This window comes from Euphorbia lathyris, chromosome 1, assembly GCF_963576675.1.
Source record: "Euphorbia lathyris chromosome 1, ddEupLath1.1, whole genome shotgun sequence".
NCBI lineage: Eukaryota > Viridiplantae > Streptophyta > Magnoliopsida > Malpighiales > Euphorbiaceae > Euphorbia > Euphorbia lathyris.
The window spans coordinates 57,728,660-57,752,928 of record NC_088910.1 but is presented as its reverse complement, the minus strand read 5'-3'; the positions used below and the strand labels follow the sequence as shown (position 1 = coordinate 57,752,928).

The 24,269-nt window shown below is 36.1% G+C and overlaps 1 protein-coding gene across 2 annotated transcripts; it reads right to left on the bottom strand.

Annotated features, from left to right (window-relative positions):
- Positions 1 to 18,799: 18,799 nt before the first annotated feature.
- On the bottom strand, positions 18,800 to 22,886 carry LOC136234394 (probable isoprenylcysteine alpha-carbonyl methylesterase ICMEL1). Of its 2 annotated transcripts, none has more exons than XM_066024113.1 (11): positions 22,203 to 22,886; positions 21,528 to 21,592; positions 21,350 to 21,419; positions 21,175 to 21,255; positions 20,582 to 20,656; positions 20,129 to 20,230; positions 19,880 to 20,020; positions 19,670 to 19,735; positions 19,441 to 19,584; positions 19,260 to 19,350; positions 18,800 to 19,185 (listed from the first exon to the last, which is right to left on the bottom strand). In XM_066024113.1, the coding sequence occupies exons 1-11, from the start codon at positions 22,769 to 22,771 to the stop codon at positions 19,024 to 19,026; spliced, it is 1,566 nt and encodes a 521-aa protein (XP_065880185.1). In that variant the 5' UTR covers positions 22,772 to 22,886; the 3' UTR covers positions 18,800 to 19,023. The 2 variants fall into 2 exon arrangements, with proteins under 2 accessions (XP_065880185.1, XP_065880186.1); XM_066024114.1 differs by lacking the exon at positions 22,203 to 22,886 and adding an exon at positions 21,802 to 22,192 and having other exon boundaries at positions 21,528 to 21,599.
- Positions 22,887 to 24,269: the final 1,383 nt, after the last annotated feature.

Below are 24,269 nucleotides of genomic sequence, written 5' to 3'. Positions count from 1 at the left end.
GTAACTAAGCAAAAAATTAACCTAAGTACTTATTCATTTAATATATTCCATATAATAGTTTAGGTTTGGGAAAAGAAATTTTGTGCTTTGAAATGCCTTGAGACGAAAGACTCAATAACATGTGTGCTTACATCGTCCCGAATACTTCAATTTAAAATTGAAAATACAAGACGAATGATATATCGCTTTTATACTAGTTAGTTTGATATTTTGCATATAAATTTGTCATACGAAGTTAATCTTTTCGGCTTAACTAATTTAAAACGTAATACAGAGATATATGTTTTATTTTCATAAAGAGGATAGTTAAAGAATAAATTCAGTGAAATTTTGCTCGGGACTAGCAAAAGATTAAGTGTGGAGATTTGTTAAGCCTAAAATATACCTAAAATATCATTAATATTTACGTCAGTTTTGCTATGAATTTGTGCTGTTTATATCTATTTAGAGTACTTTTACGTCCGAATATATTTCTTTCATGCAAGGTACCTAAATATTTGGTAAAATCCAAATAGGAGCGAAAATGATCAGAAACGAAGGAAAAACCCTACGAAAAGAGTCAAAGACAAAGAAAATCAAAACGCACCGAAACGAAGATGGAAACAAAGTCGACACCAGGAATAATCACCTGTGTCGCGACCGAGATTCCCTATTCTCGGTCGTGACACGCGTCGCCCAGTCACTTCTCTCCTCTGTTCTGAAGACTGAAAACTTACCCCCCTAATCTCGGTAGAGATTTTATTATCTTGGTAAGATCAGATTTTCAGGCAGCACATCTTACACATGTTCGATTTCAAAGATACTCGTCCGTTCGAGTGGATAGAAACGTCCCTTCGCAGCAGACACGTCCCCTAGACACGACTCTTCAACACCTATAAATAAAGAGTTGATTCAGAGTTGAAATAATAAGAAGTGAGAGTTAAGATTTAGTACAGAATTTATGCAGAAATTCTGAGTCAAACGATTCAAAGTTAGAAGTTCGATTTTGTAAAAACGATATGATGTACACACATTGTTTACTCATTAATTACAAACACAATAGCATTTAGATTTAGATTAAGATCTGTTCAGACTAGTTTACATTTTGGTAGTAGAAGAACCATCTCTATTCCGAAGATTCAGCGAGAAGATTAAGTAGCAGATTCGACCTCGGAGCCTGACAAACTCTAACGAGATTTGAGGAAAGGATTGACGACCCGAAACTCTCATGTTGTTTTGAATTCTTTCATGCTTTTTATTCTCTATAAACTTGTATCAAATTCACACTTCATCTAATAAAGTTCACGCAATTCAATATATTTTTATGTAGCACTTCTGTAAATGATCCGAAGTGAGTTCTGGTGTTTTCATTAAAACGTAGTCAAATTCAATATCTTTACAAGGAAACTTTGTTAAACACTTAGGCAAATTCATTCTTTGAGAATTAATTTGGTTAAGGTAGTAATCTAACCCGACCGTATGAGGATTGTCTACGGTTCAAAGCCTTTTAATTGAAGGAATTTACGTTATTATACTTCTTATAATTTATACAAAGTTTAAAGTTGTTTTCTTTGCTTAATGCAAACGAACATAATAAATCTCTTATTTTAGACACTAAACGTCTCTGTTTTGTAATTCATTTTCAAAACAGAATTGATTTCTAAGAGACAACATATTCTAGCCTAATTCTTATTCTATCAATCTCAAAACCAATTTCAAATAACGATTAACTATTTTTATAAATCTTAAGTCGTATTTAATCTACACATAAATAAGTTTTTATTGAAAAGCGTTCTCTGTGGGATCGATATCTTTTTATTACTACAAGCGAAACCGTGCACTTGCGGAAATCGTTCAACATTAAGGAAATGGCTCCTCAGTGAGTGGTTGTATTAGTAAATCATATATATGCCACAACAACTACAAAATGCATAGACTAATATATCACAAACATGATTAAGTGTTTATCAAATGAAGTAGATAAATTGTGGCAGATCTATACCGTGGCAGTGGGATAAGCAGGGTGAGAAAGGAGACGGGGAAGAGAAATCATCCCCTCAAGAGCCACGTTAAGATGATAGATCTTAGTCCTAAAGCGAAACTGAGAATAAGAGGATACATTGATTAGTGTATGTGTATGCAATGTCATGTAGGTTCATATATCTTAATGAGATAAGTTAGTATTACTATTGGAGGTTTGTCTGGGAACTCCAAAGGGTAGCTGATTCGGATTTGAAATATACCCCTTTCATATGGGGTGTATTGGGGGCCTTTTATTCTGACCGCCCATTTTAAGAAGTTGTCATCCAGAGGACCTGTTATCATCAAAGATAAGAAGAATCATTGGAAGTAGAAAGATGAAATCAGGAAGAATTAAAAAGAAAATATGGATTGCAGTGTAATACCTTCGATGGCCAGAAGCCACCATGGGTTCTCCAGGTACAATCGCCATAGGTCTAACAAGACCTTTTCCTGAACACTTCCAAGGTTAGCCATTATATAATGTAAGTTTTCTGGGTTGAATGTATGGATTGACAGTGTATGGAACTAAACGATTGAAAAGCTTATTATTTATACTGATATGATAGTGGCTAAGTGAAAGGTCGTGAAAGGGGAAAGATTCTTAGTGCGTTTAGGGTTTTGTGTAATGATGTTAGTGTATTAATGACCTACTTTTGGTTTTGCAGATATCAAGACTTTGGGATTATAGGGAGTAAATTACACCAATAGTACCCGAACTTTACCCTAGTTCACACTTTGGTACCTAGATTACATTTTGTCTCAAAAATATACCTGAAATAATGATGATAGGACAATTTAGTATATTTTACCGGTCAATGGCCGATCAATACGATTTTGATGAGTAAATTACACTGATGGTGCATGAACTTTACTCTAATTCACACTTTGATACCTAGATTTCATTTTGTCCAAAAAATACACCTAAAGTAAAAATGACTCAAAATTTTTGTACATTCGATGTGAGTTTGACCATTTTAAATTAAAAATTGAGACCCATCATACACTCAAATAACATAAAATTACAATATTGTCATTGTTAATTGAGTGCATGGTGAGTTCCAATATTTAGTTCATGTTATCCGGTCACTAATTGATCAAATGAACTAAATTTTTCAGTCACCTTTACTTGTGTTATCTCTTTAGGATAAAATAAAATCTAGGTACCGAAGTGTGAATTATGGTAAAGTTTAGGTACCATTGATGTAATTAACTCATGAAACTCGCATTGACCGGTCATTAACCGATAAAATATACTAAATTGTCCGATCATCATTACTTCAGGTATATTTTTGGGAGAAAATGTAATTTAGGTACCAAAGTGATAACATCCAGATATTATCTACGGGACTGAAAGGAAAATTAACCAAACGACCACGTATCAAGGCAATCGGGAAAACTATGGCGTATCAAGCAAGCTACCGAAGTGGCGGATCACATAGATTCTTCCACACGCTATCCATGGTCAAACCTATGGTAGACCCGCCATCTCATCTCGATCCGCCCCCGGAACGGTTCAGCCGATTCCCGATAAAGACAACTAATAACCCATTAATGAGCTAACGGTCACACTTGAATGAGATCAGTAACCGCCATTAATGAAGCATTAATGGAGACTTTCTAGTTACCGAAGGTTACAACTACGTAACTATAAATAGCTTGCATCCCAAGCTATAAAGGTACACATTCACGCTCTCCTTAACCCTATCTCGTGTTTTCAGTTTACTCTATTACAATATACTGACTTTAGCATCGGAGCTTCCCCCTGCCGATCCCAACGGCGCCCCCCATAGGGAAGGATACCGATCAAGAATTCACCCCCAGTCATCACAAAGTGTAAACTAGGTAAAGTTCATGTACCATTGGTGTAGTTTATCCGGATTATAGGCCTAATAATGAATTCAAGATATGCAGATACATCAAGATCGATTTGTTTCAGAAATTGGATATGTATTGCTTATTTTTTTAGTTTTAATTCAGAAATTTATGTGTACAAATATAAACAGATTATGAGCATTTGTCTCCAATAAAATTAAAACCATTGATATACAGAATTTCATGTTCATTTAAGTATGTTTCATTATTTAGGTAAAAACCAGAAATTCATTCGAAGAAGAATGCAAAAAATGACATTTTATTTTAAAAAAATATCATCTAAACAACAATAAAAATACATTAAAATAAACGAATCTGTCATTTGAAAATAAATCCATTGACATGATTGATTAAGACCTATACCATCTGAAACAAGCTAGAACGGCAGAAATTATTATACAAACTGTCATCGCAAATACCAATATGCCAATTTCCCATATATATACTTACATCACGCAAATATGCTAATGTCATGTGACGTGCCTTCACATGACAGAACGTAACCATCGTCTGAAGGTGCATCAGACGGCAGCGAACCCCATGACAGATTTATATCTTACGAAACGACAGTTTTTAACCCTCGTCTGACAGGCTATTTTGGCGTAGTGTACGGAGATAAAATCAAGAAGGCCATCAAACAAGCTTATCCCTACGTGGACAACTCTCACTTTGTGATGGAGCTTCCTTCTGAGTAGAAGGTGGAGGCATTTAAGGTTGTTGTCACTCGATCCTCTTCACAGAGGGCCATCTTTAGCAAGGTGTTGGATTGTAGGTTAAAGAGGATGTCCCTTCTCCACAGGAGCCGATTGGTGAAATTCCTCTCCCAAGCACTCAAGAACATTGTTTGTTAATCTTCGTTTACTCTTTTGGACATGTTTCTTTGTATCTTTGATTAGTAAAAGGAAAAGGTAGGTACAATTTTTTTATTTCACTTCTTTGTTTCCTTCTAAAGTTCCCTTCACATCCTTTATAGATAGCTACAAGATAGAACACTGTCAGAGAGGGATTGGAATGCAGCAAACCTGCTCCAATGTCTAAGTTAGCAAAGGTTGGAAGGATTGAAGGTGATAAATTATTTGTGAAGTAGTGATGTTAACGCTCCTCTAGGGTTTGTCGTACCTATCTATTTATATTGTTTCCGTTGAATCCTTCTTCTTCTAGGAACCCCTCCTTTATTAGAAATCCTTCTCTAATTTAGAGAAGTCTTCTATTAAGAGTCTTTAACTAGGGGGCTATTTGGAAAGAGAGTCTGGAAGTCAGTTGAATCCGAAGGTATTGGATCTGAAAACTCTCGACGCTCCGCGTGTCATGGTTTTATTCCCTACAGTATCATCTAATAAATTAAAAACCCGAAGAGGTGATATATGCACACTGGGGCTTATAAACTGATGAAAGTATGATGAATGGAAATGGATATAAATATTAAAAAGGACAAGAAATAAAAGTAGTGGGTTAGATTAGATTAGATTGAATGCAATGAAAAAGAATCTGGGCGGATGCTGGAAATGCAAACCTTAAATAAAAAGCTTTGCTTTTTGTGGTAATAATGCCAATTGTCACTTCCAAATCCTAAACATTGAATGTTTGACACTTTTTCATTCTCTTACATGCATTTTCTTCTTCTTTCTTTCTTCTATATAATACAACTATAACCCAACGCCGCAGTTTGTTTATAAGCAATCCTGGTATTATCGGCCTTGACCCATAAGCAGTCCTGGTATTATTTATAGAAAAAGATGATGAGAAATTTGAGGCATAGCAATAATAACAATAAGAAGAGGTTGTTGATTAGTATAAATGTTTTGGGAAGTGCAGGACCCTTAAGATTTGTAGTGAATGATGATCAACTAGTTGCTTCTGTTATTGATACTGCTTTAAAGAATTATGCTCGAGAAGGTCGTCTTCCTCATCTTGGCTCTCATGTTAATGACTTCCTTCTCTACACAAGTGTAAATGCTGCTTCTCATGGTATGCTATCTTCACTTTACCTATAATTTATGAAAGAATGGCATCAAGAAAGTACCAATCAAACCTTTCTTTGACTAACTTTTCTTTCTTGTAATAAAAAAAAAAGCAATGAATCCATGGGAGTCAATAGGATCAAAAGGAGGAAGCAGGAAGTTTGTGCTATGCAAGAAGCAGAGGCAACCACAAATGACAGAAGGAAGATCGGAAATGGTGAGAAAGAAAGCATCTGGATCTGGATGGAGGGCATGGATCAACAAAGCCTTTACTTTCAACATATTGTCTCTTTAATTACAATCTCATCTTTTCTTTTCAATTATATTATTCAACACCATACATATGTTCTTTCTGTCTATCCTTGGAATTATATTTATATACTTGCATTTTATACGCATATAATGACTTCCTAACCATTTCATACCAGCAAGATAACTCTACTTCTAGCAACCAGAATTTATTAAATCAAATGAAAAAGAATTACAAAAGGAGAGAATAAAAGAATGTTCAGCAAACTAAAACAAAAGCCACTAAACCTAACAACAAGGCTCTTGTCAGCTCCTATACTTCGTTTTTTATAAACTTAAATTTAATATATACAAAATATAATTAATTCTTGACTTAAAGAGTTCAGAATCTGATTCAGAATATAGAGCAATGGCCATGACTGTTTGTGAGATCAAATGGTTAGCTTATCTACTTAAAGAGTTCAATATTGAAGTACAGCTACCAGTATCCCTCAGATGTGATAATCAATCTGCAATTTATATTGCATCAAATCCTGTTTTCCATGAACAAACGAAGCACATTGCTATCGATTGTCATGTGGTAAGGGAATATATGATAAATGGTTTCATATCTACATCATATGTGAACAGCAAAACTCAGTTGGCTGATGTTTTAACCAAGCCATTGAGCTCAAATCAGATGAATCCGAGTTTGAGCAAGTTGGGATTGGTCAATCTACCATCCATAACTTGAGAGGGGGGTGTTAGAATTGAGATTGTAATGAAGGTTCAAACTAGGTAATATAGGATGTAATGCAGACTAGTTTTTCCTATATTTCCTATTCTTTTCCCTTTTCTTTGCCTATATAAAGGCCATTCTATTTCATTGTAAATTCATTCGATTAATAACAATTCTCTCTGAGATATTTTCTCAATTCATCATTTCATGAATTTAAACATGGTATCAGAGCTTCAAGGTATTTAGGGCATTTCTTTCATGGTGAAAAGAAATAAAAGCTACGCTGAAGTTGTTGATCAATCAAATATATCTGAAGAAGAAGAAGAAGAAGAAGAGGAAGAAGAAGAAGACGATCAAGAGTCACCAGAAGTCGAAGCTAATCCACCGAAAATTGAAGATAGTTCAGAATCTGAGATGAATCGTGATCGTAACAATTCAGAAAATGAGAATCGGAACCGAAATCAGCCTGAATCGAATCATCACACAGATAATCCAGGTTTGATTTTGGTTCATTCACCTTTAATCGGAAGCAATTACTTGTCCTGGAAACGATCTATGCTTATAGCCCTAGCAGTTAAAAAACGAACTAATTTCGTTTTAAAGGATGATTTAGCACCTGGAAATGTTGAATCAACTGAGTATGAAACCTGGCTTCAAGGTGATAACCTTGTTTTTGCTTGGATAATCAATACTCTGGCTAAGGATTTAGCAGAGACTTTTCTCTATGCTCCTACTGCTAGGGATTTATAGAAGGAACTGGAAGCGCGCTATGGTGAGAAGGATGGCCACCTGTATTTTCATTTGAGGAAGGAATTGAGTAATGTAGTTCAAGGAAACTCATCTGTTACAGTGTTCTACAACAAATTAAAGAGGCTATGGGATGAAATAGCTATTTTGAAGCCCACACCTAATTGGAGATGCAAGGAAGCCAGATCTCTGATTCAGAATTTATACGAAGAAGATAAGCTTATGCAATTCTTATGTGGCTTGAATGTTGAGTATGAGCATGTTCGTAATCAGGTACTTCTTATGGATCCACCACCAGATTTGAATAAGGCTTGTTCAATGTTCGTGAGAATTGAAAAGCAGAAAGAAATCAGCGTTGTTGATGTGGCTAGCAATGATTTTGCAAATCTGTCTACAAGTTCAAAATCTGCCAGCAATAAACGTACTGGAAATTTCAATAACAAAAACAACAAAGAGAAAGAAGATAAGAGCAAATTGTTTTGTGATATATGCAAACGACAGAGGCATGATAGAACTACCTGTTTTAAGGTCCATGGATATCCGGAATGGTGGAAGGGACCAAAGCCTACTCTGACATCTAGAGGAGCTTCTACAAGTAATAATGGCAAAGCAATGCTTACTCAAGGATCTAATACTCCTTTTGATGAGTATGAAGATTCAGAAGATGATGATGATATGATGAAGCATGTTTCTTAAGGTGTACAGAAAGAAATGCAGAAAATCATGCAGGTCGAAATCCAGAAATACTTAAAAAGCAAGAATAAGGGAATGAAGCAGCAAAATTCACAGAACTCTCATGATTTCAGTGCTTTTGCATCTGCTTCAGGTATTTCTAAACCTCATTTGGTGTTATCTGCAAATGCAAATGATGTAGAAGCCTGGATAGTGGATTCCGGAGATACATCACATGTGAGCTATTGCATTAACTTATTTCATGATGTGAAAAAGATATGTCCTCCAAGGAAGGTCACTCTTCCAGATGGATCTTCTCAGATGGTTAATATAATGGGGTCTGTGACTTTTTCACATGATTTCACAATCACAGATGTGTTGTACTTAGAGAATTTCCAATACAATTTATTATCTGTACCACAATTACTCAAAAATGATACAGTAAAGTTGATCTTTGTTGGACATAAATGTTATCTACAGGAACAGCGCATTGAAGCCGTTTTGGCTACAGGGACACTGCATCAAGGGTTATATCAACTTGATCCAATTTTCCCCTGTAAGTCTAATATTGCTTTACATAGTAGTGCTACAATAAATCAGTCTAGGCCTTCTAACGCTTGGCTATGGCATCATAGATTAGGTCATATTTCAGTTGAAAAACAAAAACATTTACGAGTTTTCAATAAAGAGGATGTGATCGGAGAGTGTAATGTTTGTTATCAGTCCAAACAACACAGGACGCCTTTTGCATCTAGTACAATACAGACATCTAAGCCTTTTGAACTTATGCATGTGGATTGTTGGGGTCCGTACAAACAAAAATCTATTACTGGAGATAGATTCATGCTTACTCTTGTAGATGATTACACCAGATCTACATGGACAGTTTTATTCAAAACTAAAGATCAAGTTCCAAACTTACTTAGAAGTTTTATACAGATGATCAAAAATCAATTTGAGCTTAATGTGAAGTGTGTTAGGACTGATAATGGAATGGAGTTTGTAGGGAAGTCATGTCAGTCTGTATTTCAGTCTTTTGGCATTAAACATCAGAAGACTTGTGTCTATACTCCTCAGCAGAATGGAGTGGCTGAAAGGAAACATAGACACTTAACAGAAGTGGCCAGGGCACTTTTGTTTCAAGCTGAAATGCCAACTTACTTTTGGGGTGAAGCCATCTTACATGCAACAACTTTGATCAATGTTATGCCAACAAAGGTTTTGAATTGGGAGACACCATATCAGAAGTTATATGGTAATGAACCAAACTATGACAAGTTTAAGGTATTTGGTAGTGCTTGTCACATCGCCAATGTCAATCCTCACAAGGATAAGTTTGAAGTCAGAGCTTACAGATCAGTATATGTTGGAAATTCATTAAATCAGAAGGGTTATAAGGTGTATAATCTTGATTCTAAGAAGTTATGTGTGTCTAGAGACATTATTTTTCATGAAACCCAATTTCCATTCCAAGCTACTGATTCATTTAATGCTCCCAATTCTGTCTTAACTCCATCTACCTCAGCCTCTTTTTACAATGATCCGATAGAGGAAGTTTTTGTTTCAATTCCCGAACCACAAAAAGAAACAAACAGCCAAAGTCCCCTCCAACTTCAAAACCAAAACAATTCCTCAGAATCTTCATCTGATGCCATAAACACACCTGATAGTGATCAGTCTGCCCCTATTCCATCAGTTCCTCCCCCAATCCGACAGTCAAATAGAGTATGTAGACAACCAGCGAAATTCAATGACTTTGTTCTTCAATCAAAAGCTCATCCTCTTAACCAAATGTCTTGTTTAGCCTATTCATCAAATCACAAATCCTTTTTAGCTAATATTACTAAAAGCCAAGAACCTAAAACTTATGCTGAGGCATGTCATGATCCCAAATGGCAGGAGGCCATGAATAAGGAGTTAGAAGCACTGGAGTCCAATGAAACTTGGATTCTAACTGATTTACCAGCAGGTAAGAAGCCAATCACTTCAAGATGGCTGTTTAGAATCAAATACAATCAAGATGGCACAGTTGACAGATACAAGGCCAGACTAGTGGCTAGAGGGTTTACACAGACATATGGAGAAGATTATACTGATTGTTTTTCCCCTATTACAAAGGTAACTACAGTCAGAATTTTCATTGCTATTGCAGCAGCTAAAGGGTGGAATATACATCAGGCTGACATTAATAATGCATATTTACATGGTCATGTTGATGAAGATCTTTACCTAGTACCACCAGAAGGGTATGATAAAGCAAAGCCAGGTCAATGTTGTAAACTGGTGAAATCATTGTATGGTTTGAAGCAGGCTGGGAGACAGTGGAATCTGGAATTCACTAACAAGCTCCTATCAATGGGTTTTAAAAAATCCATTCATGACTATTGTTTGTTTACCAAGCAGAGTGGAGGGGAGTTTCTTGTGCTTATAGTTTATGTAGATGACATCCTTATATCAGGAACATCTGATGAACTTATTCAAAAGGTTAAAGAAGAATTGGACAGGACATTCACTATTAAAGACATGGGGTTTGCAAAGTTTTTCCTTGGGATAGAACTTGCAAGGTCATCTTCTGGTATTATATTGTCTCAGCAGAAGTATATCAAAGATATGATAGTGGAAGCCGGTTTGCAGGGTGCTAAAGAAACATCGAGCCCTTTTTCTAGTAGTTTGTAATTCACTGATGCATCTCCCATTTGTTCTAAACCAGATAGGTATAGACGATTGGTTGGTAAACTGCTCTACTTGGGTTTTACACGCCCTGACATAGGCTTTGTAACTCAACAGTTAAGTCAATTCATGACTAAACCATTAGAAATTCATATGCAGATGGCATTACATGTTCTGAAGTACCTCAAGGGGACAATGTCTTTAGGATTATTTTATCCTAGAGATAATGATTTTCAGCTTCATGCTTATTGTGACTCAGATTGGGGGAGATGCAAGATTACTAAAAGATCTGTAACTGGTTATTGCATTCTCATGGGAAATGCTCTTATTTCATGGAAGTCCAAGAAACAAAGCACTGTGACAAAATCTTCAGCAGAGGCTGAATATAGAGCAATGGCCACGACTGTTTGTGAGATCAAATGGTTAGCTTATCTACTTAAAGAGTTCAATATTGAAGTACAGCTACCAGTATCCCTCAGATGTGATAATCAATCTGCAATTTATATTGCATCAAATCATGTTTTCCATGAACAAACGAAGCACATTGCTATCGATTGTCATGTGGTAAGGGAATATATGATAAATGGTTTCATATCTACATCATATGTGAACAGCAAAAGTCAGTTGGCTGATGTTTTAACCAAGCCATTGAGCTCAAATCAGATGAATCCGAGTTTGAGCAAGTTGGGATTGGTCAATCTACCATCCACAACTTGAGAGGGGGGTGTTAGAATTGAGATTGTAATGAAGGTTCATACTAGGTAATATAGGATGTAATGCAGGCTAGTTTTTCCTATATTTCCTATTCTTTTCCCTTTTCTTTGCCTATATAAAGGCCATTCTATTTCATTGTAAATTCATTCGATTAATAACAATTCTCTCTGAGATATTTTCTCAATTCATCATTTCATGAATTTAAACAAACACCATACATATGTTCTTTCTCTCTATCCTTGGAATTATATTTATATACTTGCATTTTATACGCATATAATGACTTCCTAACCATTTCATACCAGCAAGATAACTCTACTTCTAGCAACCAGAATTTATTAAATCAAATGAAAAAGAATTACAAAAGGAGAGAATAAAAGAATGTTCAGCAAACTAAAACAAAAGGCACTAAACCTAACAACAAGGCTCTAGTCAGCTCCTATACTTTGTTTTTTATAAACTTAAATTTAATATATACGGAATATAATTAATTCTTGACTTAACGAGATGAACTAATTGAAAATCAAACGCTTTGATAATTTGCAGAAAACAAAACAATTAATTGTTATATTATTGTTAGATTATGTACAAATTTATCCATGTGGCTATAGAGTGAAAATTGGTTTAACCCTTATATACAAAACAATTCAATTTCAAGCTTGTGCATTTTTGTTTCATGTACAACTTTATGTCCTGACTATCCTTCAACCTCTAGCACTTTGACCATCCAATTAGATTTACTCTTACTAAAAAAACAAACACCATACATATGTTCTTTCTGTCTATCCTTGGAATTATATTTATATACTTGCATTTTATACGCATATAATGACTTCCTAACCATTTCATACCAGCAAGATAACTCTACTTCTAACAACCAGAATTTATTAAATCAAATGAAAAAGAATTACAAAAGGAGAGAATAAAAGAATGTTCAGCAAACTAAAACAAAAGCCACTAAACCTAACAACAAGGCTCTTGTCAGCTCCTATACTTCGTTTTTTATAAACTTAAATTTAATATATACAAAATATAATTAATTCTTGACTTAACCAGATCAACCAGTTGAAAATCAAACATTTTGACAAACCAAAAAATTAGTTATTATATTATTGATAGATTATGTACAAATTTATCCATGTGGCTATAGAGTGAAAATTGGTTTAACCCTTATGTATGTAACAATTCAATTTCAAGCTTATTCATTTTTGTTTCATGTACAATTTTATGTCCTCACTATCCTTCAACCTCTAGCACTTTGACGATCCAATTGGATTTTTCTCCTACTAAAAAAAATAAACTCTCCTCCGTTAATGACATTAAAATAGTATAATTTGGTGAATCTTAGGTTTAAAATTGTACCATTTTAAACATAGATGCTAAATTTGTTTCCCCGAATGACCATATGGCTAAATTTGCAACCCATCCTATTATTGTTAAGAGAAAAGTTGTGAAATAAATTTGGAGTCTATTGTTTTGATATTGTTATCAAGAGACAATGATAACAAAGAAAAAAATAACTTGTGTTAATGTTGTCGATTTTCGATTCCATTTAGTGAGGTGTATTATTGTTTTTCTATATATGATTACGGTAGAAAAACAAGAATGCACTTCACTAAATGGAATCGATGAAGATAAATTTTCAATATTGAAATCTGAATAATTATCGTATTATAACTTAAATTAGTTTTGAATTTTATAAAAAATAAAATAATTTTTTTTTTATCGGAAGCCCTTTTAAACGGGAGGCTCTAGGCGGCTGCCTATACCGCCACCCCTGCCTAACAATACTCCTATATGAGGCAGAACAAAATGTAGAAAAGCCATCCCACCACTGATCCATTGAGGCAGATGCTCCAGTACAAGAGAGACAGTCACTAGCCAAATTTCCTTCTTTGAAGACATGGGATACGACGACCACTCGAAAATGGAGGATATCTAAACAAAACAACCAATACAACAACAACAACAACAACAAAGCCTTAGTCCCGAAATGATTCGGGGTCGGCTAACATGAACCATCATATAAAACCATGAAATCAAGTCGGATCAGCGACACAAATTCTCCCCCTCCACTCTGTCCTATCCACTACCATATTTTCCTCAATCCCCAATAAACTCATATCACTCTCGATCACCCTCCTCCAAGTTTACTTAGGTATTCCCCTACCCCTCACCACTACATCCCTTTGCCACTCTTGAGTCCTTTTAACCAGCGCATCGAGCGCTCTTCGTTTTACATGGCCAAACCACCTTAGTCGGTTTTCCCTCATTTTATTCTCAATAGAGGTAACCCCTACTTTTGTCCTAATTATTTCATTACTCACCCGATCCTTTCTCGTATGACCACACATCCATCTCAACATACGCATCTCCGCCACCGACATTTTATGGATGTGACAGTGTATCACTGCCCAACACTCCGTACCATATAACAGTGCGGGTCTGATTGCCGTGCGGTAGAATTTTCCCTTCAATCTATTAGGCATGTCGGGGTCACAAAGGAAACCCGTTGCACTCTTCCACTTCGTCCAACCAGATTTAGATACCTGAACAACTCTCCTATCTAGGGTGATTGTCCCTGCCTCCCTATTCCTATCGCCGCTAAACTTACACTCCAAATATTCTATCTTACTTCGGCTCAACTTAAAGCCTCTAGATTCTAAAGTTTGTCTCCATAGTTCCAACTTCCTCTCCACGTCTTCTTTCGTCTCATCAACCAACACAATATCATCTGCAAACAACATGCACCATGGTATACCATCTTGAAGTGAACTCGTTATTTCATCCATAACGATGGCAAAAAGAAATGAGCTTAGTGCAGAACCTTGATGCACTCCAATCGTAATAAGGAACTCGTAACTCTTCCCAACACTGGTGCGTACACTCGTGCATGCTCCCTTATACATGTCCTTTATGATGTCAATATATTTCCGTGAAATGTCTTTCCTTATTAAGTCCCACCACAATACTTCCCTTGGTACCTTATCATATGCCTTCTCCAAGTCAATGAAAACCATATGCAAGTCTTTCTTCTTCTTTCGATAATGCTCCATTAATTGTCTCATTAGATGGATGGCTTCTATAAAGCCAAACTGGTTTTCTGAGATTTTCACCGTCCTCCTTAGCCTTTGTTCGATCACTCGCTCCCAAAGTTTCATAGTGTGACTCATTAATTTGATTCCTCGATAGTTGGCACAATCTTGGACATCGCCTTTGTTCTTATACAAAAGGATTAGGATACTTTTCCTCCATTCTGATGACATCTTATTGTTTCTCCAAATTTTGTTAAAGAACGCCGTCAACCATTCGATTCCTCTCTCTCTTAAACATCTCCAAATCTCAATAGGGATGCCATCAGGTCCTACTGCTTTCTTCAATCTCATCTTATTTAATGCCATTTTGACTTCACCCTTTTGAATTCTCCGTATGCATTCACGATTTATCATATCGTGAGGAATACTTATATCTCCAACATCTTGTCCATTATCTCTATTAAATAAGTTATCAAAATAGGACCTCCACCGTTCATTGATATCCTTATCTCCAACTAGGACTTTTTGGTCTACATCCTTCACACATTTAACTTTTCCGAGATATCACGTCTTCCTATCTCTCATCCGAGCAATTCTATATATATCTCTTTCCCCTTCCTTCGTATCCAATCTTGTATACAGATCCTGATTCACCTTTGCTCTAGCATCTCGTATGACCTTCTTTACTTCCCTTTTAGCCTCTTTGTACTTTTCGTAGTTCTCATCACTCCTGCACTTCTCTAATATTTTATAGGATTCTCGCTTACTCTTTACTGCTTGTCGTACTTCTTCTATCCACCAAGATGTGTCCTTACCTGGTGGCATGCTACCTTTAGATTCCCCTAGAACTTCCTTCGCTACTTCCTTTATACTATGCTCCATCTTAGTCCATATCGAATCTATATCTAAATCCATATTACAAGTCCAAATATCTTTTTTGGTCATCTCATCCATAAATTTTTGTTGATTCTCCCCCTTGCAGTTTCCACCACTTAATCTTAGTCTCCACTTGTGGTGTTCGTTTTCTCATACACCTCCTACTTCGAAAATCAAGCACCACTACTCTATGTTGGGTTGTCGTACTCTCACCAGGGATCACCTTACAATCGATATAACTCTTTCTCCAAGCACTCCTTACTAAACAACCAATCCAGCATCAAAATCCATGGGGCATTGTAGCTTCTTTTATGTAGTAAATTGACCGTTACCATCAATCCTGAGGGCAAACCAGTTACGGACTGCGACAACCTTAATCACATAAATCACAGCCTGCATTTCAGCGCACAGGGCATCACAGGCGGCCAGATTCAAAGCACCCTCTGGGAAAACCTCGTGTTGTCCGGAATATCCCATCCTCCCCTGCACTCGTCAAAGTGGTTGACCCATCTGTATTTACCTTTATCCATCTGATTGGAGGGGGCGACAAGACCACTTCCTAACATCTTCGAACCGTACACGGCCTACCCTAAACATCAAAATTCCGCAAGATTTGCACGTCTCTACCCACAGACATGCAATTTGTGAAAGTCAGCATCTTTAATACCCTTCCATACAAGCCGCAAAGTGCACGAGATGTTAACTAGGATGTAATCACTGTGAACCTTCCAGAGTACACATGTCGCATGAATTACAACACTCTTCCATAATTGCCTGATCTGAGGACTAAAATGAAGACCAGCGCCCAATGGATGAGCTCCGTGAAAGTTCTCGGATTGCCTAAAAAGGTGAGAAAAGCATATTCGATTGCCCGCCATAGCTACTGTGCGAATGGGCAAGTCACCGGGAGATGATCATGGGATTCCGGAGCCATCTCGCAAAGACTGTAGCATGAAGCTAGGAAGAATCCGAACAAGTGAAGCTGGTCTTCAGTCATTAACTTCCCATGGATGGCCTTCCAACAAAGTATAGAATGCGATGGTGGTGCAAAGTCCCCCCAAATGAACTTGTGCCAAAGAATCTTCTGACCTCGAACTCAAACCGTGTCATAAGCACTTCTAACTGAGAATGTACTACTGCGGGACTTTGTTGCATACCCATTAATTAACTGTAATAATTAAGATTTTATCAACTATTTGTTGCAGAAATATGCCTCTAACTTATTTTTATCAGTAAATAGATGGTGAAGATTAAAGGTGGATTGGTATCATATAGGCTATTTTGATATGTTCTAATTAAAAATATGTAACTCTCATGTATTAATTAAAGAAAAAAATCATGTAAATGTCAAAAAAAAAAATGTTGGCTCGTTGTTCTCCCAAATATGCCCCTAGCTAGGTTTTCTTTACACTAATGATGTAAAATATATCTCGAATCCTCAGCGTCATATAAATGTCACGTTAACAGTCCTCCCAAATAATAAGAAGCTCTTTGGACTTCCATCTCAACGAGTTGAGCTATGGGGGTAGTCTAAAGAACTTCATTGTGCTAGTGAACTGGAAGGTGAGATTAGTGTGTCAAAGGTCGGTCTAACATGAATTGCTTTAAAAAGTGCTAAAATTTAATAAATAATATTAAAATATAATATTTTATTAACTTAATCATCCCTATAACTCTTGTTAAAAAAAATGCTCAAATAGTAAGCAACTTTAAAGGTTGTCACAATGGCCTCACAAATCATTATTTTATATATAATTTATTTTAATTATAAATATTATCAATCAAAAGTGAAAGCAGAGACTCAAAAGTGAAAGGAGAGAGACTCATCAAAAAAAAAAAGTAAGCAAATAATAATGAAGTAAATATTTTTTTTATATTAAAAAAAAATTGACACTTACCATCACTCCAATAGTAGACACTTTTTTAAAAGTTGTCAAACTCAATGCACTTCTGCATACTCTAACAATTGTCCCACCTCATATAGCAAATCTAGGAACCCTTGATCTCAAGATCTCCTCCAAACATAGGCCAATCTACTTTGTGTTTGTAAGCCTCGTCTTGGTCGTATATTTTTCCTTGGTTGGTTTAGATTACTATATCCTCCTCTAGAGACACCTCTATTCTCCATAACCCCTTCCATTTCTAACATATTCATGGTCATTCCTGCCCATATGACCCACATTTTGCCTATCAGGCTCAAAATTACCCCTTCCATAGTCAAAGATCGTCTCTTTCATTGTACGCCTCCGCATCCTCACTATCTTCAACATCAAATAAGTAAGGGTTCGGCCCTATTGCCTTGTGATTCCTAGGATGTTCTGGATTCTCCATAAACTCTCGAGCTTGATGTCGTAGAGACACTCCTTGGGGTACCACGTCGTTATATCCTCTTACTAGATTTTGGGGGTGGCTGAACATTCTCTGTCCCATTCACAAGATTCATGACCACCTTCTCAAGGTGGTGATGTTTTCTCTTAACATCTGGGACTCAATACAAACCGCTTTTCTGATATCTTCCATTTTCTAACGCTTCCATTTGTTTTGGTTTAATTCTTGGAGAACCCATGGGTTCAAAGGGCTTTATGGTTAAGACACAATGAGGTTCTGATATTACTTATACATATCAAGAGTTGATTGAGAGAAAGAAGTGCGAAAAGTTTTAACCTTTAAACCAACAAAAAAAAAAAAAAAAAAATTGTAAGTGCACTTCCTTCAGGGAGAAATCCCGAAAATGAAGAAGAATCCAATTCTTCAAAGGTTGAAGTTTGAAGGTTTTTAAAAAGAGCAATAACTGATATTGATAATATTCAAAAGATTGTTTGTTTTCCATCTTAAAAGCTTAAATAAATAGGCTTTAAAGCAAATCTTAGTTTGCCTCTTTTTGTGTGTGTTTGTGTTTGATTGTTTTGAAAGTTCCCCAACTTCTTTGCTGATTTGAGAAGAATGAGGAGACTAATTGATTTTAACTTTAGAGTTTAGACCATCGTTGCAGTAGAGATTTTGTTGTTACTTACAAACCATTAGTGTGATAAAAGTAGTTTGTTAAATATGCTAGTAACAAACACTACAACCGTCCCTAAAATCCAAAATACTGATTTTAAACTAAATTGGTCTTCAACTAAATTTAGAGACTTAAAATTTAAGCTTGATCTTAATAATAAGAAAATCAATTTTAGCCCATAAATGATACGGTCTTGTTTGCATTTGGCCATTGTAATTCATTATTTAGATTTATCTTTTGTTCGTTTTTAAAACAACACTGTATTATGGGGTTGATTGTAAGATGTTTGCATATGACAGATATGGTTATTCACGATTTCAAGTAATTTATAACTGTCTGCTTACTTTAGCTATCCCTGCAACAACGGCCCAATCAGACCAGTACAACCTCTCTCTCGACGTGAAAAGTGCAAAACAGGGGGGAAAATGACGAGCTTCAATTAGTGATATGTACAGAAGTGGAAAGAATTAACCAAAAAAAAGGATTATTATATATATGAGGTGTTGGTTAGAAAGGGCTGACTTTGCGAGCCACTTGAATCATGCATTCAGGTACCAGACGTTTTCTTGGAGGAGCCACCGCATCTTTGGCCTGTGCCTCCAGATCATCAGCGTGAACCACCGCTACTAAATCTTCGAACATCTGATCTTTACCACCTCTCATCGGGTCCTGATTGCCAAATTATCTATCATTACTTAACTTTGCAGCCAGCAGATAGTATAAAAAGAGAAGCATTTGCTAACCTGAAGAAACACGTCTGTATGAGTCTTCCCTTCATATAAAATTGATTCAGCTCTGACTCCAACTTTTTTAAGAGTTTCAGCAAAGTTTGTACTGCACCAAAGAGTATTTCATCATTAAAAGACCTGCATAAAGCAACTAAACTAGGCGTTTGTACACCAATTTCATCACGAGAGAACTAACCTTGCATCTGATGGAATTGAATAATCTGCAGTACCATGAAAAAGAATGATTGGAGGTAGGAGAGAAACAGCACTTTTCAAGTTGGGATCTTGTACAATTACTTCCGGAGAAAATCTTTGCAGAGATTCCTCTCCTTCCATTATGCTGTACGCAAATTTAGAGCCATCAGTTTACATAGAGAGGCAGAGGTTAAGCCATTAACTCAACAATAAATGCAACACGTCTATACCTTAGAAATAAGGAACGGTATAAACCACGACTATGGAAATAATCTACCAGATTGAACAAATTGTACCTGTTAACAGATGTTGCAAGCAAAATCTGTAATTTACAAGGAAAAAATTGTTTCTGAACATTCATACAAGACTAAACTTAGTTCCATAACAAGTGAAGTATAAGGAAAAGCCCGACTTTACAGGATCAATTAGCGAAAACTAACCCTCCTGATAAACCAAAATAATATTTAATCTGGGAAACACTCCAAGTAAGTTTTTCCTGTTGATTGGCCTCCTTGATTGCCTGCTCCACAAGAGCACAAGCAGAAATATGTGCACCGGCTGACTGTCCCATCAAATAGATCCTATTGAAAGAAAACACAGACGAAACAACACCATTAGGATTTATCAGTAAATCAATCTACATGCTCTTATTCGGACATTACAATAAGAAACCAAGAAAACTTGGTTACCTATTAGGATCACCTCCATATTGAGCAATCTTATTGCACACAAAAGAAATGCCTTCAGAAGCATCCTTCACCATATTACTCATGGTTGCTTGCGGGAAGTTTCTGTGTACACATGCCAATTAGAGAATAAGGTTAGGAGCTGAAAATGGAAAGGAATGACACTACTTATTAAAGCTCCTTCTATGTGCAAACATATCAGAGTTATACTAGAAAGCTTCATAGTTTGATCAGTAAAATCCTTTCCTTTGTCTTCGTTGATATAATATAGCATTTGATTAATATGCATATCTGCTTTGAAAAAATTAATGGTTATGGTTATTGTAAGATATAGTCAATCAAATAGCAATCAACATGGTAGCAGTGGACACATGTGGAATATATTCATAACAAGCTTATCCATAGAGTTTTTTGTTTCTAAGATAGCAGCTACAATATAAGGTAAAGTGAAGTCACCTGTAATCTATGCAAGCCACTATTATATCTCTTTCTGATAACTGTTTTCCCAAAAGAGAACCCCATGCTTTGTAACTGCATGAAATATGGAACTCTTCAAAGTATGTCAAAAATATATGAACAGATATACAATACAATGAAAGCATTAGCTAATGCTACTAGGAAATCTATAGCATAACATCCACTACAAAACCAATATATGATCCATATCTGATAAATTGTAATTGACTACAGATATAGTTTCATTGAAAAATCTACTTTTCATACTATATTTCTATCAAACAAAAGAAATGACATATATACTTGCTAATCAACTCAAACAGCAATGCAATATATTGAACAAACATATTTGACTTAAGATTTTAACATATACTTGAAAATGTCTTGTTATAAAAACTTCAATATTTAAACTGCAGTTTCGAACTGCATTTGCAACATCGGAAAAGGCAAAAAGCTTGTTTAAATGTGTTACACTAGATAGACACCCATAGCTGTTGCTTATGATTATACCATTCTATTCTAATATTGACTGACTACTGTCAGCATTATTTGCTCAACTCAAAACTTGTAGCAAGGTTAAGAAAATTACTTACCCAATAATCCAGGCTCCACCCGTAACAAATGCAACAACTGGCTTTGGGCTATCTATATTTTTCGGTAAATACAAATCAAGCCTGCACATAAAAGTCTCTACTGGTCATGCCACCCGGAGAATTGGACAAGTAGCACAGAAAGATATAACAAGTAAACTCAAATATACATTTCTACCTATTTCTTGGTTGATCACCATAAACTATACTTCTAATGACCTGTTTGGAGAAGAAATAGTAATATCCAACTGTAAAACATTTAACATAAATTTCATCAAAACAAAATCAAATAGAACCCTAAATATATGAGGACTGCAATGTCACCCAGGACGTTTTATATATGTGAAGAAACAGACCTTGAATAAAACCTGGCATAAGCATCATAGAGTAACAACCAAGGGCAAGGAATCGCACGATCCATCTGTAACCTACCCTGAATGAAAATGAATGATCAGGAACCATGTAATGGTTGGGATACAATCAAGATTGTACCTCAAACAAGAAATACACATGAGATTACTGATTATACATACCTCAAACAAGAAAGGAATGAAAATTGTTACATGGTCTTCGTTCAAGTAGTACCTCAAATCAAATAGAAAAGAAAAACTATTAGTAGGAAGTCCTTACTGCTCTTCATTCATAACTAGTTAGAAAACCCAGTTACATTAATTGATTATCATCTGAATTATCAAATGATTCTTTCTGGAAATACCAAGGAAACATTCAGGACTTTTGGCATGACCTCAAAATTATTAGCATAGATTTGATGAAGTCATCCTTGATGCTACTATCAATGTGAAAGAGAGTTCTAATTACCCAATCATCAAGCACACCTAAAAGTATAGAGATGTAGGTTTTAGAGGTTTTAATCTCTTGAATTAGCTCTGTACGCATAGTTCACTTCCAATATCAAATTAAAGTAACAATATCATCAATAACGATCCGAATTTAAAAAAATCCTCTAATATCTGATTCAGGTTCCAACAAGAGATCTGCAACCCTATAGAAAAGAAAAACAGTACTTTTACCCGAGATATGACAATAGCTTCAAGCACAATCTAGAAAGCAAATGCCTCTCAGCAGCAGCATGAGACGCATGACTAGTGCGGCGTGGAGCAGAGGAATCAGAAAGGGAAGGAAGAGAACTTTCACTAGCAATCCGGCGACGCCTCTGCTGATTAGAATTGGAAGGGGAAATAGCTGTGGGAGCAGTAGCACCTTCAAAACTGAAAGTCCTAGACAAAGGAGCCCTACTAGAAATGTTCATTTCTTCATCAAATTGGGGAGTAATCAAAAGCCTGGTTTGGGGATCATCGAGAACCTCAGGCTTTAGCATAATCATGTTGGTGGCAGGAGGAGAGGGAGAAATTAGAGGCGACGGGTCGAGAAAGGAAGGATCGGAATTGGAAAATCGTTTATTGGTCAGTGGCAGGATTGGATTCTGAGACGGCATTGTAATCAGAGACAGAGATAGAAACTTTCGAGCTGTAGTTGGGTTAGATGGAAAGCAAACGACAGAGATGAAAGAAAAAGAATGAGAGACAGTTTGAGAAGAAACCTGGTCTGGTGTGTGTGTGATTTCTTCTGCTATGAGCATTAGGAATTCAGAAGAGAGCGAGAAAGAAGGATGGAATGGAGGAACAGTTGGAGATTTACAGATGGCTTTCTCTAATTGGACTTTTCTTCAATAAAGATTGGAAACTTCAAGCTGGTCGTTGGTTTTTTTTGTTTGATTTCTTTCCCTTTCTCTTAATATTATTTTAAGGGAGAATTACTAAACTTGCATTTTTACGGTTTAGTTTACATTTCTAACTCCTTTTAAATAAATTATCAAAACTAACCTATTTCAATAGATTCTTTTATATTTTCCTCGTTATTTACACTCCGCTCTAACACTACGCTCTCTAACATATTTCATTGCGTGAATCCGACGATTCATTCGAGGATTTCCTCCGGCGAACGCGAAGCTCAGACAACGAAGCTCAGACATGGCGAGAACGCGAAGCTCAGACAACGAATCGAATTCATAAGGAAGGACGAAAAAGAGGGTAAATAATTTGATTTTACTTATGGGTTATTGTATTGTATGTACATTTGTTGGGTTCTTATATTGTATGTACATTTCCTGGGTTTGAGAATGAATCTTTCGTTTTGCTTACTTCTTCTGGTGTTAGGGTTCATCTGGGTTTGCAGTTGCCGATATCAATGTGATATCGACAAACCCTCCTTTCCTTGTTTGTTTATCTTCTATATTCGTGCATATATTTGTCGATATCAATCGATATCCTATCTGCAATTGGTAAGTGTTTGGTCGATATGTGTCGATATCACATAGATATCGACAATTAGGTTGTCGATATCTATGTGATATCGACAATTAGGTTCTCAATATCTATGTGATATCGACAACCTAATTGTCGATATCTCTCTTATTTTAGCCTATGTTAGCTCATTTTAGCTTAACTTCTTCATTAGCTTACTTGTATGTTAGCTTATGATATATCTACAATAAATTTCAGCATGATCATAGACAAAAGAGGAAGAGAGATAATCATGTCTCTTCTTCCAAGAAAGCCAAGGAGGGTTCAGAATATAAATATAAAAAAGCATTTGGAACGGAAAGCGTCATCACAGTTAGGTGTAACTTAGATGCAGCAAAAAAATATAATGAACAATTTAACACCAAACCAAAGAAAGCTATTTAAGCAGAGTTGCTTCGGGCAGTATTGTGAGATGGAACTTACACAATTTGCAGGAGTCCTTTGTCATACCCTTTTGACAAGAGAGATCAAATGTGAAGACCTCAACCCTATGGAGCTTTGCTTCAAAGTTAGAGGTGTTGAGTTGAGATGTGGAGATTGGGAGTTTGGACTCCTGAGTGGGTTACAGTTTGGAGATCTTGAAGCATTTAGGGCAAAGTTTAGTGCGCTAAAGAAGCCGGATAGATTTAGAAAGAAGTTTTTTCACACTACCCTACACCAACTATCAGAGACATGGACACCATTATGAAGCAAACTAAATGGGCTAAAGAAGATGATCAGGATGCGGTTTCATTTGCCATGTTGTACTTTGTACTTGGCAGTGTGTTGGATAAC